Raw genomic sequence first — 16,627 nt, 5'->3', positions numbered from 1 at the left:
CAAGTATATTTATCTGCAATCTACACTCCTGGGAATGGAAAAAAGAACACATTGACACCGGTGTGTCAGACCCACCATACTTGCTCCGGACACTGCGAGAGGGCTGTACAAGCAATGATCACACGCACGGCACAGCGGACACACCAGAAACCGCGGTGTTGGCCGTCGAATGGCGCTAGCTGCGCAGCATTTATGCACCGCCGCCGTCAGTGTCAGCCAGTTTGCCGTGGCATACGGAGCTCCATCGCAGTCTTTAACACTGGTAGCATGTCGCGACAGCGTGGACGTGAACCGTATGTGCAGTTGACGGACTTTGAGCGAGGGCGTATAGTGGTCATGCGGGAGGCCGGGTGGACGTACCGCCAAATTGCTCAACACGTGAGGCGTGAGGTCTCCACAGTACATCGATGTTGCCGCCAGTGGTCGGCGGAAGGTGCACGTGCCCGTCGACCTGGGACCGGACCGCAGCGACGCACGGATGCACGCCAAGACCGTAGGATCCTACGCAGTGGCGTAGGGGACCGCACCGCCACATCCCAGCATATTAGGGACACTGTTGCTCCTGGGGTATCGGCGAGGACCATTCGCAACCGTCTCCATGAAGCTGGGCTACGGTCCCGCACACCGTTAGGCCGTCTTCCGCTCACGCCCCAACATCGTGCAGCCCACCTCCAGTGGTGTCGCGAAAGGCGTGAATGGAGGGACGAATGGAGACGTGTCGTCTTCAGCGATGAGAGTCGCTTCTGCATTGGTGCCAATGACGGTCGTATGCGTGTTTGGCGCCGTGCAGGTGAGCGCCACAATCAGGACTGCATACGACCGAGGAACACAGGGCCAACACCCGGCATCATGGTGTGGGGAGCGATCTCCTACACTGGCCGTACACCTCTGGTGATCGTCGAGGGGACACTGAATAGTGCACGGTACATCCAAACCGTCATCGAACCCATCGTTCTACCATTCCTAGACCGGCAAGAGAACTTGCTGTTCCAACAGGACAATGCACGTCCGCATGTATCCCGTGCCACCCAACGTGCTCTAGAAGGTGTAAATCAACTACCCTGGCCAGCAAGATCTCCGGATCTGTCCCCCATTGAGCATGTTTGGGACTGGATGAAGCGTCGTCTCACGCGGTCTGCACGTCCAGCACGAACCTTGGTACAACTGAGGCGCCAGGTGGAAATGGCATGGCAAGCTGTTCCACAGGACTACATCCAGCATCTCTACTATCGTCTCCATGGGAGAATAGCAGCCTGCATTGCTGCGAGAGGTGGATATACACTATACTAGTGCCGACATTGTGCATGCTCTGTTGCCTGTGACTATGTGCCTGTGGTTCTGTCAGTGTGATCATGTGATGTATCTGACCCCAGGAATGTGTCAATAAAGTTTCCCCTTCCTGGGACAATGAATTCACGGTGTTCTTATTTCAATTTCCAGGAGTGTATAACGTGTACTGAGCAAGCCAGCATTAATTACACGTCAAGTCAAGGGTCACACAGGGCATCGCTACACTACCAGAAGTCTGCCACAACGTCAGATCTTATCACCTCTTATGGGTCACAAAGTGCCATCTCTGCCTTAGCCACAGACGGTACTGCCAATCTGTTGCCACTCGCTGACACATCCTCATTTGATGGCAGTGTGTAGAAGAACACCCTCACACTGTGATAGCACGCCAGAATCAGTTTTCCTGTAGTGACAACACATGATGTATCACTGCATAAGCATGCTTACAACAATTTACCAGCTGAATATATCATGACATAATTACTATGTTTATATCCAAAGCAAACATTCTATATGAGTCACTGGCATACGAGGGGGGACCCAAAAGAAACCGGACTCCGAGGGCGCTGCCACTCGTAGACGTAGTGCAAGGTTCTCACGCTAGATGGTGTTAGTAGAGACCTCCATGAAACAGCTGTGCCGACGGCGTCAGTGTAGAGCTGAACGTGCAATTGTGGTGTTTCTCTGACTGTTGGTGGGTTGCGTCTGCGAAGTCGTTATGGCAGCTTTAAAAGAACAAAGAGTGTGTGTGAAATTTTGTTTCCTGCTTAAAAGAACTGCAACGGAGAGGCACTAAATGCTTCAGGAACCTTTCCAGGGACTCTATGAGCCGCGCACAGGTTCTCGAGTGGTTTGGGCGCTTTTAACGTGGTGAGATGTGTGCCGAAGCCCGAGCTCGTTCTGGACGCCCTTCAACATCGCGAAATGAGGAGAACATTGAAAAGGTCCGCCAAAAGAGCAACGAGGATCGTCGCCAAACGATCGACCAAATTTCAGCAGAGACAGGAATCAGTTGGAGCTCGTGCCAGCGGATTTTCAGTGAGGATTTGCACATGATGCGTGTTGCTGCTAAATTTGTTCCGCGCCTTCTCACACAGGAGCAAAAAACCACCCGCATGACTGTGTGTCAGGACTTGAAAACAGAGACTGCACGTGATCCAAACTTCCGGAACAAAGTAATCACTGGGGATGACAGTTGGTGTTACGGGTATGATCCAGAAATCGAGCAAGCGTCAAACCAGTGGAGGACTCCCAACTCTCCCAGGCCGTCTTTTTTTATGTTCGTGGAATTGTGCATCGGGAATTCGTACCCCCAGGCCAGACTGTTAAGCAGTACTTTTACTTGGGTGTTTTAAGGCTTCTGCGAGAGGATGTGAGGACGAAACGCCTGGAACTTTGGCGACCAGGTGACTGGTTTCTGCATCACGACGATGCTCCAGCGCACACGGCCTTACGAGTGGCCCACTATTTTGGACCTCAGAGGTGGTCTGTCGTTCCCCACGCTCCATATTCTCCGGACTTAACCCCGTGCGACGTTTTCCTATTTCCACGACTGAAAAAAACGCTAAAAGGGGAGCGTTATGACGATGTGCAGGCGGTAAAAACAGCTTCGCAAAGGGCACTGGACAACATAAAACTTGAAGCGTTCCAAACATGCTTCCAACAGTGGGAAAAGAGACTTGACAAGTGTATCGCATGTAACGGAGAGTATTTTGAAGGTGACTGAAGTAATTTTGTAAAAAGGTTCATCAATAAATTTTATATGACAGCAATCCGGTGTCTTTTGCGTCCCCCCTCGTATTTGCATATATGTGTGTACGACTGCATATGTCTATTAATTTATAGCATGTTGTTGTTGTTGTTGTTGTTGTTGTTTTTGTCCTACTGAATCTGCTTAGCGTATTCGTCTCTCGGTCTCCCTCTGTGATGCTTACTCCAGATATTTCCCTCAAATACTAGACTGGTGATCCCTTGATGTCTCAGAATATGTCCTATCTACCGATCCCTTCTTTTCCTCAAGTTGTGACACAAATCCCTTCTCTCCCCAGTTGTATTCAGCACTTCATTAGTTACGTGATCGCCCCATCTAATCTTCAACATTCTTCTGTAAGCGCCACATTTCGAAAGCTTCTATTCTTTTTTTGTCTAAACTGTTTATGGTCCCTGTTTCACTTCCATACACGGCTACATGGCACAAAAATTGTCGAATCCTGCCTAGTTACCGAATATGGGGTGTCTAGGTAATCTGCTTTCTTGGATCGCTCGACAACATTCAAACAGAATGAGTTTTTCACTGTGCAGCGAAGTGTGCATTGCTATGAAACTTCCTGACAGATTCAAACAGTGTGCCGGACTGAGGCTCGAGCTCGGGTAGATGGTAGAGCACTTGCCCGCAAAAGGCAAAGGTTCCGAGTTCGAGTCTCGGTCTGGCACACAGTTCTACTCTGTCAGGAAGTTTCATACCAGCGCACACTCCGCTGCACAGTGAAAAACTCATTCTGGAAACATCCCCCAAGCTGGGGATAAGCCATGTCTCTGCAATATCTAGCCATATTAGTTCTGCAAGTTCGCAGAAGAGCTTCTGTGAATCCGGAAGGTAGGAGACAAGGTACTAGCAGAACTGATGCAGTGAAGACGGGTCGCAGTTCATCAAGAGTAGTGACTGGCGTATTGTGACGAGCCAGTTGCTCGGCCACCATTGACCAGACGTTTTCAATTGCTGAGAGATCTGGAGAATGTGCTGGCCAGGGCACCAGTCGAACGTTTTCTGTATCCAGAATTACATTATCTTGCTGAAATGTAGGGTTTCGCAGGGATTGTATGAAGGGTAGAGCCACGAGTCGTAACACATCTGAAATGTAACGTCCACTTTTCAATGTGCCGTCAATGCGAACAAGAGGTGACCGAGACGTGTAACCGATGGCACCCCATACCATAACACTGCGTGATACACCAATATCGCGATGACGAATACACGCTTCCAATATACGTTTGCTGCGATGTCGCCAAACACGGATGCGACCATCATGATGCTGTAAACAGAACCTGGATTCATCTGAAAAAATGACGTTTTGCCATTCGTGCACCCATGTTCGTCGCTGAGTACACCATCGCAGGCGTTCCTGTCTGTGATGCAGTGTCAAGGGTAACCGCAGCCACAGTCTCCGAGCTGATAGTCCGTGCTGCTGCAAACGTCGTCGAACTGTTCGTGCAGATGGATGTTGTCTTGCAAACGTCCCCATCTGGTGACTCAGGGATCGAGAAGTGCACGATCCGTTACAGCCATACGGATAAGATGCCTGTCATCTCGACTGCTAGTGATACGAGGCCATTGGGATCCAGCACAGCGTTCCATATTGCCCTCCTGAACCCACCGATTCCATATTCTAGTAACAGTCATTGGATCTCGACAAACGCGAGCAGCTATGTCGCGATACGATAAACCGCAATCACGATAGGCTGCAATCCGACGTTTATCAAAGTCAGGAACGTGATGGTACGCATTTCTCCTCCTTACACGAGGCATCACAACAATGTTTCACCAGGCAACGCCGGTCAACTGCTGTCTGTGTGTGAGAAATCGGTTGGAACTTTCCTGATGTCAGCACGTTTTAGGTGTCGCCACCGGCGCCAACCTTGTGTGAATGCTCTGAAAAGCTAATCATTTGCATATCACAGCATCTTCTTCCTGATAAATTTTGTGTGTGTAGCACGTCATCTTCATGGTGTAGCAGTTTTAATGGCCAGTAGTGTATGAATGAGTTTCATTATGAAATGAACAATGACAATACATAACTTTGACAACAACACAGAAGTGTCACAAGCCAAGGGCGACATACAAATCAACAATGTTCTTCAGTATATACAATTTCTGAGTCGCTGCCCTTGAAGTGCCTAAGCTTGGTGCTGTTGTAGAAGTTGGCCGTGGCCAGTCGGCGCAGTGCTCATGTCCTCTTAGTATAGAGGCAGGTGCTGTTGCATTGTCGTCCTGGATTGGGGTCGTTCAGTGTGCGATTGGCTGACATCTTCTTCACAGCACTCTCAGCTCTAACGCTCCCGACACTTTCAGAAAAGAATGCTAATACTTAAATCTATACTCCTTGTTAACAAATGCTTTTCTTTCCATCGCCAGTCTACACTTTATATCCTCTCTACTTCGGCCATCAATGGTTATTTTGCTACACAAATATAAGGACTGAACTACTAACTATCTCGTTTCCTAATCTGATTCCCTTAGCATCGCTTGATTTAATCTGACTACACTCCATTATCCTTCTTTTTGCATTTGTTGATCATCTTCTATCCTCTTTTCAAAACACTGTCCATCCCATTCAATGGCAGTTCCAAGTCCTCTGATATCTCTGACAGAATTACAATGTCATCAGGAAATCTTAAAGTTCATATTTCTTCTCCCTCAACTTTAATTAGTACTCCAAATTTTTCCTCGGTTTTCTTCACTGCTTCTTCCATGTACAGATTGAATAACATCAGGGTACGCTACAACCCTGTCTCACTCACTTCCCAACCACTGCTTCCCTTTCATGCAACCGGCTGGAGTGACCAAGTGGTTCTAGGCGTTACAATCTGGAAACGCGCGACCGCTACGGTTGCAGGTTCGAATCCTGCCTCGGGCATGGTTGTGTGCGATGTCCTTAGTTAGGTTTAAGTAGTCCTGAGTTCTAGGGGACTGATGACCTCAAAAGTTAAGTCCCATAGTGCTCAGAGCCATTTGAACCATTTGAACCCTTTCATGCCCCCATGACTCGTATAACTGCCATCTGGTTTCTGTACAAATTGTAAATAGCCTCTATTTTCCCCTGCCACCTTCAGAATTTGAAAGAGAGTATTCCATTCATCATTGCCAAAAGCTTTCTCTAAGTATACAAATGCTAGATACATAGGTTTGCCTTCCCTTAACTTATCTTCTACGATGTAGGGCCAATTTGCCTTGCGCGTTCCTACATTTCTCAGCAATCCAAACCAATCTTCACTGATGTCTACTACTACCTGTTTTCTCATTCTTCTGTAAAGAATTTGTGTTAGTATCTCGCATCCATTAGTTATTGAACTGATCATCCACTAATTTTCACAGTTGTCAGCACCTGCTTTCTTTGGAAGTCTGAGGGTATCTCGCCTGTCTGGTACATCTTTCACACCAAATAGAAGAGATGGCTCTCCTGAAGCTACCAGCAGTTTCTGACAGAATGTCATCTACTCCTGTGGCCAGATCTTCCAAAGCTTTGTCAAATACTTTTCGCCGTATCGTATCTTCCATCTCATTTTCATCTACGGTGACTTCGCTTTGTTTTATACCGCTTTCAAGTACATGTCCCCTGTATGGACCATCTATACACTCCTTCCACCTTTCAGCTTTCCCTTCCTTGCTGAGGACAGGTTTACTGTCTGAACTCTCGATATTCGTAAAGGTGCTTCTCTTTCCCCAAAAGGCCTCTTTAACTTTGCTGTAGGCAGTATCTATCTTTCCCTTAGTGATATGTGGTTCTAAATCATTACATTTGTTCTCTAGCCATTTCTGCTGAGAACTTTTTCAATTCCTGTCTACATCACTTTTTAGACATTTGTATTCCCTTTCGTCTGTTTCATGTGCTGCATTTTTAAATTTTCTCCTTTCATCAATCCAGTTCAATATCTGTTGTGTTTGATCCTCTACTGGTTTCACTACTTCATCCGTTAAAGCTACCCATTCGTCTTCTACTGTATTTCTTTTCCCTTTCCTAATCATCTGTTGCCTGATGCTCCCTCTGAGGCATGTTGCGTATCAATTGCTGGTTGAGTGGATCATGTACGAATGGCGACAAATAAAATAAAACAAAAGAAGAAATAATAATACACAACTTGAGATCTTGTAGGCTTTGGACATCTCTTGTGTTTGGGAGTATCAGTTTGGCAACCTCTGGATCATGATGGTGGTGGTGGTGGTGGTGGTGGTGGTGGTGGTGATGATGATAATGGTGATATTGATGATGGTGGTTGTGATGATGATTGGTGGTGATGATGCTGGTCTTCATAGGGTGGGGCCTTTTGTGTTTGCAGGGCGCCAAGATCATCAACTGGTCCCACTTTGACTATGAGTACACGCTGGGCCAGAAGATCGTCTTCATGTGCGTCGCCAAGGGCAACCCCAGGCCCGCCATCACGTGGTTCAAGGACGGCACCGAGCTGTACGCGCACACCTACCTGCATGTGAGTAGCCAACCCCAGGCCCGCCATCACGTGGTTCAAGGACGGCACCGAGCTGTACGCGCACACCTACCTGCATGTGAGTAGCCAACCCCAGGCCCGCCATCACGTGGTTCAAGGACGGCACCGAGCTGTACGCGCACACCTACCTGCATGTGAGTAGCCAACCCCAGGCCCGCCATCACGTGGTTCAAGGACGGCACCGAGCTGTACGCGCACACCTACCTGCATGTGAGTAGCCAACCCCAGGCCCGCCATCACGTGGTTCAAGGACGGCACCGAGCTGTACGCGCACACCTACCTGCATGTGAGTAGCCAACCCCAGGCCCGCCATCACGTGGTTCAAGGACGGCACCGAGCTGTACGCGCACACCTACCTGCATGTGAGTAGCCAACCCCAGGCCCGCCATCACGTGGTTCAAGGACGGCACCGAGCTGTACGCGCACACCTACCTGCATGTGAGTAGCCAACCCCAGGCCCGCCATCACGTGGTTCAAGGACGGCACCGAGCTGTACGCGCACACCTACCTGCATGTGAGTAGCCAACCCCAGGCCCGCCATCACTTGGTTCAAGGACGGCACCGAGCTGTACGCGCACACCTACCTGCATGTGAGTAGCCAACCCCAGGCCCGCCATCATGTGGTTCAAGGACGGCACCGAGCTGTACGCGCACACCTACCTGCATGTGAGTAGCCAACCCCGCACGTAACCAGCAGCTACCTCATGGTGGGGGGCTCCTTCATATAACCAGCAGCCGACCCCGGGGAAGATCAGTTTGGATTCCGTAGAAATATTGGAACACGTGAGGCAATACTGACATTACGACTTACCATAGAAGAAAGATTAAGGAAAGGCAAACCTACTTTTCCAACATTTGTAGACTTAGAGAAAGCTTTTGTCAATGTTGACTGGAATACTCTCTTTCAAATTCTGAAGATGGCAGGGGTAAAATACAGGGAGCGAAAGGCTATTTACAACTTGTACAGAAACCAGATGGCAGTTATAAGAGTCGAGAGCACCTGAAGGATAATTTGGAAAATATTTCGCATAGATTTCCCCACCATGTTATTGTTCTGGGTGGAGATTTTAATTTGCCGGATATAGACTGGGAGGCTCAAACGATCATAACGGGTGGCAGGGACAAAGAATCCAGTGAATTTTTTTAAAGTGCTTTATCTGTAAACTACCTTGAGCAGTTAAACAGAGAACCGACTCGTGGCGATAACATATTAGACCTTCTGGTGACAAACAGACCCGAACAATTTGAAACAGTTAATGCAGAACAGGGAATCAGCGATCATAAAGCGGTTACTGCATCGATGATTTCAGCCGTGAATAGAAATATTAGAAAAGGTAGGAAGATTTTTCTGTTTAGCAAAAGTGACAAAAAGCAGATTACAGAGTACCTGACGGCTCAACACAAAAGTTTTGTCTCAAGTACAGATAGTGTTGAGGATCAGTGGGCAAAGTTCAAAACCATCGTACAATATGCATTAGATGAGTATGTGCCAAGCAAAAGAGATGGGAAAAAGCCACCGTGGTAGAACAACCGAGTTAGAAAACTGTTGCGGAAGCAAAGGGAACTTCACAGCAAACATAAACATAGCCAAAGCCTTGCAGACAAACAAAAATTACGCGAAGCGAAATGTAGTGTGAGGAGGGCTATGCGAGAGGCGTTCAATGAATTCGAAAGTAAAGTTCTATGTACTGACTTGGCACAAAATTCTAAGAAATTTTGGTCTTATGTCAAAGCGGTAGGATTAAAACAAAATGTCCAGACACTCTGTGACCAAAATCGTACTGAAACAGAGAATGACAGACTAAAGACCGAAATACTAAATGTCTTTTTTCACAGAGGAAGACTGCACTGTAGTACCTGCTCTAGATTGTCACACAGATGACAGAATGGTAGATATTGAAATAGACGGCAGAGGGAGAGAGAAACAATTAAAATCGCTCAAAAGAGGAAGGGCCGCTGGACCTGATGGGATACCAGTTCGATTTTACACAGAGTACGCCAAGGAACTTGCCCCCTTCTTGCACCAGTGTACCGTAGGTGTCTAGAAGAGCGTAGCGTTCCAAAGGATTGGAAAATGGCACAGGTCATCCCCGTTTTCAAGAAGGGACGTCGAACAGATGTGCAGAACTATAGACCTATATCTCTAACGTCGATCAGTTGTAGAATTTTGGAACACGTATTATGTTCGAGTATAATGACTTTTCTGGAGACTAGAAATCTACTCTGTAGGAATCAGCATGGGTTTCGAAAAAGACGGTCGTGTGAAACCCAGCTCGTGCTATTCGTCCACGAGACTCAGAGGGCCACAGACACGGGTTCACAGGTAGATGCCGTGTTTCTTGACTTCCCCAAGGCGTTCGATACAGTTCCCCACAGTCGTTTAATGAACAAAGTAAGAGCATATGGACTATCAGAACAATTGTGTGATTGGATTGAAGAGTTACTAGATAACAGAACGCAGCATGTCATTCTCAATAGAGAGAAGTCTTCCGAAGTAAGAGTGATTTCAGGTGCCCCGCAGGGGACTGTCGTAGGACCGTTGCTATTCACAATATACATAAATGACCTTGTGGATGACATCGGAAGTTCACTGAGACTTTTGCGGATGATGCTGTGGTGTATCGAGAGGTTGTAACGATGGAAAATTGTACTGAAATGCAGGAGGATCTGCAGCTAATTGACGCAAAGTGCAGTGAACGACAATTGAATCTGAATGTGGACAAGTGTAATGGGCTGCGAATACATAGAAAGAAAGATCCCTTATCATTTATCTACAATATAGCAGGTCAGCAACTGGAAGCAGTTAATTCCGTAAATTAACTGGGAGTACGCATTAGGAGTGATTTAAAATGGAATGATCATATAAAGTGGATCGTCGGTAAAGCAGATGCCAGACTGAGATTCATTGGAAGAATCCTAAGGAAATGCAGTCCGACAACAAAGGAAGTAGGTTACAGTACGCTTGTTCGCCCAGTGCTTGAATACTACTCAGCAGTGTGGGATCCGTACCAGACAGGGTTGATAGAAGAGATAGAGAAGATACAACGGAGAGCAGCGCGCTTCGTTGCAGGATGATTTATTAATAATGAAAGCGTTACGGAGATGATAGATAAACTCCAGTGGAAGACTCTGCAGGAGAGACGCTGAGTAGTTAAATATGGGCTTTTGTTGAAGTTTCGAGAACATAACTTCATCGAGGAGTCAAGCAGTATAATGCTCCCTTCTACGTACATCTCGCGAAGAGAGATTTGAGCCCACACAGAGGCATACCTACAATCCTTCTTTTTATGAACAATACGAGACTTGATTAGAAGGGAGAACCGATATAGGTACTCAAGGTACCCTGCGCCACACACCGTCAGGTGGCTTGAGGAGTATGGATGTAGATGCTGATGTAGACATCGAAACGAGAGTTTGGCTCAAAACATGGTTCAAATGGCTCTAACCACTATGGAACTTAGTTGAGGTCCCCTAGACTTAGAACTACTTAAACCTAACTAAGGACACCACACACATCCATGCCCAAGACAAGATCGAACCTGCGATCATAGTAGCCGCGTGGTTCCGGACTGAAGCGCCTAGATGTAGATGTAGCTCTAGATGTAGAGGGGCATGAAAGAGAAGCAGCGATTGGGAAGGGAGCGAGACAGGGTTGTAGCCTCTCCCCGATGTTATTCAATCTGTATATTGAGCAAGCAGCAAAGGAAACAAAAGAAAAATTCGGAGTTGGTATTAAAATCCATGGAGAAGAAATAAAAACTTTGAGGTTCGCCAATGACATTGTAATTCTGTCAGAGACAGCAAAGGACTTGAAAGAGCAATTGAGCAGAATGGACAGTGTCTTGAAAGGAGGATATAAGATGAACATTAACAAAAGCAAAACGAGGATAATGGAATGTAGTCGAATTAAATCGGGTGATGCTGAGGGAAATAGATTAGGGAAAGAGACACTTAAAGTAGTAAAGGAGTTTTGCTATTTGGGAAGCAAAATAACTGATGATGGTCGAAGTAGAGAAGATATAAAATGTAGATTGGCAATGGCAAGGAAAGCGTTTCTGAAGAAGAGAAATTTGTTATCATCGGGTATGGAAGAGGAGTTTGTCGCAGAACTTGACTAGAAGAAGGGATCGGTTGGTAGGACATGTTCTGAGGCATCGAGAGATCACCAATTTAGTATTGGAAGGCAGCGTGGAGGGTAAAAATCGTAGAGGGAGACCAAGAGATGAATACACTAAGCAGATTCAGAAGGATGTATGCAGGCTGCAGTAGGTACTGGGAGATGAAGAAGCTTGCACAGGATAGGGTAGCATGGAGAGCTGCATCAAACCAGTCTCACGACTGAAGACCACAACAACTTCTCACCCTCACACAGATACACACACACACACACACACACACACACACACACTCACACATACACACACTAGTCAGTTAGGTGTATCAGCTTGAAGTATACGCAGTATATATGAGAACATAATTTAAAGAACTTGCATTTGAAGGAGACCGCAGAACGATTCTACTACTTCCCACATACATTGTGTATAAGGACCAACAAGATAAGGTACAAGAAATTAGGGCTCATATGGAAGACTGGAGCAGGAAAGGAAATGGCAAGCTGTGGTACAGGGTACCTACCACCACTCACCATGGGGTGGCTTGCTGAGTATCTATGTAGATTTAGATTTAGTTGTAAATGTAGACAGTTTTGTGTGGTACATTCCTCAATAAAAGCATCAAATAGTTCTTGTCGCATCAGATTTGTAATCATTCTCGAGCTTTCTACCTTTTCCTCCGTTGACATCATCAGCAAATGCCGATAGGCCGTTAGTTACTTTATTTAGTTGGTCGAATCGCAAGACATGTTGAGAACGTAACTGCTACATTTTTATACAGTTTTAGAAAACGTGTACATGAAAAAAGATACAGTATATTATTCATACACTTGTTGAGTGTGTTCCCACATAACCACCATCCCTTCAGGGCATGTGGTGAACCATCTACATCTACATTTATACTCCGCAAGCCACCCAGTGGTGTGTGGCGGAGGGCACTTTACGTGCCACTGTCATTACCTCCCTTTTCTGTTCCAATCGCGTATGGTTCGCGGGAAGAACGACTGTCTGAAAGCCTCCATGCTCGCTCGAATCTCTCTAATTTTACATTCGTGATCTCCTCGGGAGGTATAAGTAGGGGGAAGCAATATATTCGATAACTAATCCAGAAACGCACCCTCTCGAAACCTGGACAGCGATCTACACCGCGATGCAGAGCGCCTCTCTTGCAGAGTCTGTCACTTGAGTTTGCTAAACATATCTGTAACGCTATTTCGCTTACCAAATAACCCTGTGACGAAACGCGCCGCTCTTCTTTGGAACTTCTCTATCTCCTCTGTCAACCCGACCTGGTACGGATCCCACACTGATGAACAATACTCAAGTACAGGTCGAACGAGTGTTTTGAAAGCCACCTCCTTCGTTGATGGACTACATTTTCTAAGGACTCTCCCAATGAATCTCAACCTGGCACCCGCCTTACCAACAATTAATTTTATATGATCATTCCACTACAAATCGTTCCGCACGCATATTCCCAGATATTTTACAGAAGTAACTGCTACCAGTGTTTGTTCCGCTATCATATAATCATACAATAAAGGATCCTTCTTGCTCTGTATTCGCAATACGTTACATTTGTCTATGTTAAGGGTCAGTTGCCACTCCTTGCACCAAGTGCCTATCCGCTGCAGATATTCTTGCATTTTGCTGCAATTTTCTAATGCTGCAACTTCTCTGTATACTACAGCATCATCCGCGAAAAGCCGCACGGAATTTCCGACACTATGTACTAGGTCCTTTATATATATCGTGAAAAGCAATGGTCCCATAACACTCCCCTGTGGCACGCCAGAGGTTACTTTAAAGTCTGTAGACGTCTCTCCATTGAGAACAACATGCTGTGTTCTGTTTGCTAAAAACTGTTCAATCCGGCCACACAGCTGGTCTGATATTCCGTAGGCTCTTACTTTGTTTATCAGGCGACAGTGCGGAACTGTATCGAACGCCTTCCGGAAGTCAAGAAAAATAGCATCTACCTGGGAGCCTGTATCTAATATTTTCTGGTTCTCATGAACAAATAAAGCGACTTGGTTCTCACACGGGCGCTGTTTCCGGAATCCATGTTGATTCCTACAGAGTAGATTCTGGGTTTACAGAAAGGACATGATACGCGAGCGAAAAACACGTTCTAAAATTCTACAACAGATCGACGTCAGAGATATAGGTCTATAGTTTTGCGCATCTGCTCGACGACCCTTCTTGAAGACTGGGACTACCTGTGCTCTTTTCCAATCATTTGGAATCTTCCGTTCCTCTAGAGACTTGCGGTACACGGCTGCTAGAAGGGGGGACAGGTTCTTTCGTGTACTCTGTGTAGAATCGAATTGGTATTCTGTCAGGTCCAGTGGACTTTCCTCTGTTGAGTGATTTCAGTTGCTTTTCTATTCCTTCGACACTTATTTCGATGTCAGCCACTTTTTCGTTTGTGCGAGGATTTAGAGAAGGAACTGCAGTGCGGTCTTCCTCTGTGAAACAGCTTTGGAAAAAGATGTTTAGTATTTCAGCTTTACACGTGTCATCCTCTGATTCAATGCCATCGTCATCCCGGAGTGTCTGGATATGCTGTTTCGAGCCACTTACTTATTTAACCTAAGACCAGAACTTCCTAGGATTTTCTGTCAAGTCGGTACATAGAATTTTACTTTCGAATTCACTGAACGCTTCACGCATAGCTCTCCTTAAGCTAACATTGATTGCGATTATTGGCTTTGGGGTTACCTGAAGTCGCAAGTGTATCGTGATCGACCGACATCTCTAGGGATGCTGAAAGGCAACATCCGACGCCAATGCCTCACCGTAACTCCGGACATGCTTTACAGTGCTGTTCACAACCGTACAACCTGTGGTTTAGTCAGTTTATCCAGGTCCCATCTCCTTAAATTCCCACCTTTTTGCAGTTTCTCCAGTTTTGATCTACAGTTCATAACCAATAGTTAGACGGTCCAAAAGTAAAAATTATCAGTATATCGTAATACTACACTCAACTGAAGAAGGCGGGGCGGCAAAAGCTGAAGATGTTAGTGACAATTTTTCCTTACGACTGCCTTATTTAATTATTTTTTTTCGCAGGTTCACGAGTGGACCATCGGCAAGGACCAGATAAAGTCGAAGCTGGAGATCGACCCCGCGACGCAGATGGACGCAGGCGTGTACGAGTGTTCGGCCGACAACATGTACTCCATCGACCGGCGCAGCTTCAAGACGGACTTCAGCATCGCCTTCGACTAGCCACGCCCCACGTTCCGAAACCACCGTGCAGCACGGGTCGGTGCCCGGAAGTAGCGCTTTTGTCGTCATACAGCCTCCCGACAAGCTGTTGAGCATTTGTTTTCCCTAAAAAAAACAACAACAACACTGCGCTGAAAAGGTGTTAATACCCCATGAGAGCAAATACCGCAAGTACAAACGGTCACGTAAGACTTATCAGTACGGCAAATGCTGTCCTTCAATGTCAACAAGTGTAACCATTGAAACGTCCCCTTAGAAAAATTATAAATGACTGTGCTTAAACTGACACACAACTTAATCTGAGTTTCAAAAATCCGTACAAAAGAATGGCCCTGACTAACAATAACCTATACCTTTCATGAATCACTTACCTCACAAAACTCTTCGTCACTCAAACTACTGCAATACAGCGAGCGCCACTACTGCCAGCTAAATAAAAGATTCAAACTACTGAAGGCACTAACTACTGATAGACATAGTTAGCAAATGAAAGATTTTGACAGAGAACAAACAATGTATTTACCTTAATAGTGTTCAAAAGTCATTATATATATATATATATATATAAAAGTTCATGACATCCAGTCTTACAAATTTACTGTTTCTGATGGACACACGTCCAGATCGTCCGCTCTCAATACTCCATCTCTCTCCCCACATCCACCACTGCTGGCGGCTCACCTCCAACTGCGCAACGCTACGCGCTGTTAACAGCCAACTGCCCAACACTACAATAGCGAATATTCCAACAATGCCAACTAGCCAAAGACTGCACACAGCACAGCCAGTGATTTTCATACAGAGCGCTACGTGGCATCACCAACATAAAAACCTAAACAGCCTACTTACACCATTGTGCAAAATATGCGTCAAGTTGAGGGTAATCGAAATCTGTCTCTTCTCACATTCGCAAGAATTACACAGAGATATATTCATCAGCTTATGACACTTGTGTACAGCAATTCCTGCAATTAAAAAAAAAATTTGCCTACACTTTAGTGCGCCACTGCAACGAACAGCCGAAATCGCTTATGACTACGTCAAAGGGTCCTGCGATTTACGCTCTCTATTGCAGATCCTCGCTCAAGCCAGAATTTTGTTTTGTTTTTTTATATAAATTTCGTATATGTAAATTTTAGGCTGCTATATGGTTACAACATCAAAAAGTAGTAGAAATACACTGCACTTACAGTAATCATAATTGAGTATTTATGGAGAGGCACAGAAGAGGAACTTTTCTTATGTATTGCGATACAATAACATTACAGCAAAATGTAAAAACAGTTAATAAATGGAGAAAGAAGTAGCAACGATGTAATCTGTTCAATAAAGTCGAACATAGCCTTGGATACTGATTGAGATAAAGTGTTAAGCACGTTTAAAACTTACTGTAACTGCTGTTTAGTGTAACAGTAGTGAATGACAAATTCGCCACTTATTATTTTATTGTACAATATCTCTGTTTACAATCCACATTATACAACGATCCTTATGCATGTCTTTAGCTTCGACAATAGATACTAGTAGACTGGCCTTGCTGTACAGAAGCTATAGGGCTGGTGTGGCTCCAATGTAAACCACGGGACTATTGGCAAAACGTTGCGGGATTTCAAATCAGCGGTCTGCCATCCTACCAGGTTGTCAAAAAGTCAGTATAAATTTGAAAACTGAATAAATCACGGAATAATGTAGGTAGAGAGGTAAAATTGACGCACATGCTTGGAATGACATGGGGTTTTATTAGAACTAAAAAAAATACGAAAGTTCAAAAA

General features: G+C 45.7%; 1 protein-coding gene across 2 annotated transcripts in view; it reads left to right on the top strand.

The window, feature by feature from the left end:
• The window catches only part of LOC126295319 (immunoglobulin domain-containing protein oig-4-like), a 31,641-nt gene extending 15,437 nt beyond the window's left edge, over positions 1 to 16,204 (top strand). For both annotated transcript variants that reach the window (XM_049987778.1, XM_049987777.1), the window contains exons 3-4: positions 7,345 to 7,494; positions 14,697 to 16,204. In XM_049987778.1, coding sequence (XP_049843735.1) covers positions 7,345 to 7,494; positions 14,697 to 14,855 — 309 coding nt within the window. In that variant the 3' untranslated portion in view covers positions 14,856 to 16,204. The remainder of the gene's footprint in view (positions 1 to 7,344; positions 7,495 to 14,696) is intronic.
• The last annotated feature ends 423 nt before the right edge of the window (positions 16,205 to 16,627 follow it).

This window comes from Schistocerca gregaria, chromosome 11 (genome assembly GCF_023897955.1).
Source record: "Schistocerca gregaria isolate iqSchGreg1 chromosome 11, iqSchGreg1.2, whole genome shotgun sequence".
In the NCBI taxonomy this organism is placed as follows: Eukaryota; Metazoa; Arthropoda; class Insecta; order Orthoptera; family Acrididae; genus Schistocerca; species Schistocerca gregaria.
Note: the sequence above shows the minus strand (reverse complement) of the source record. Positions and strands in the feature narration are given on the sequence as shown.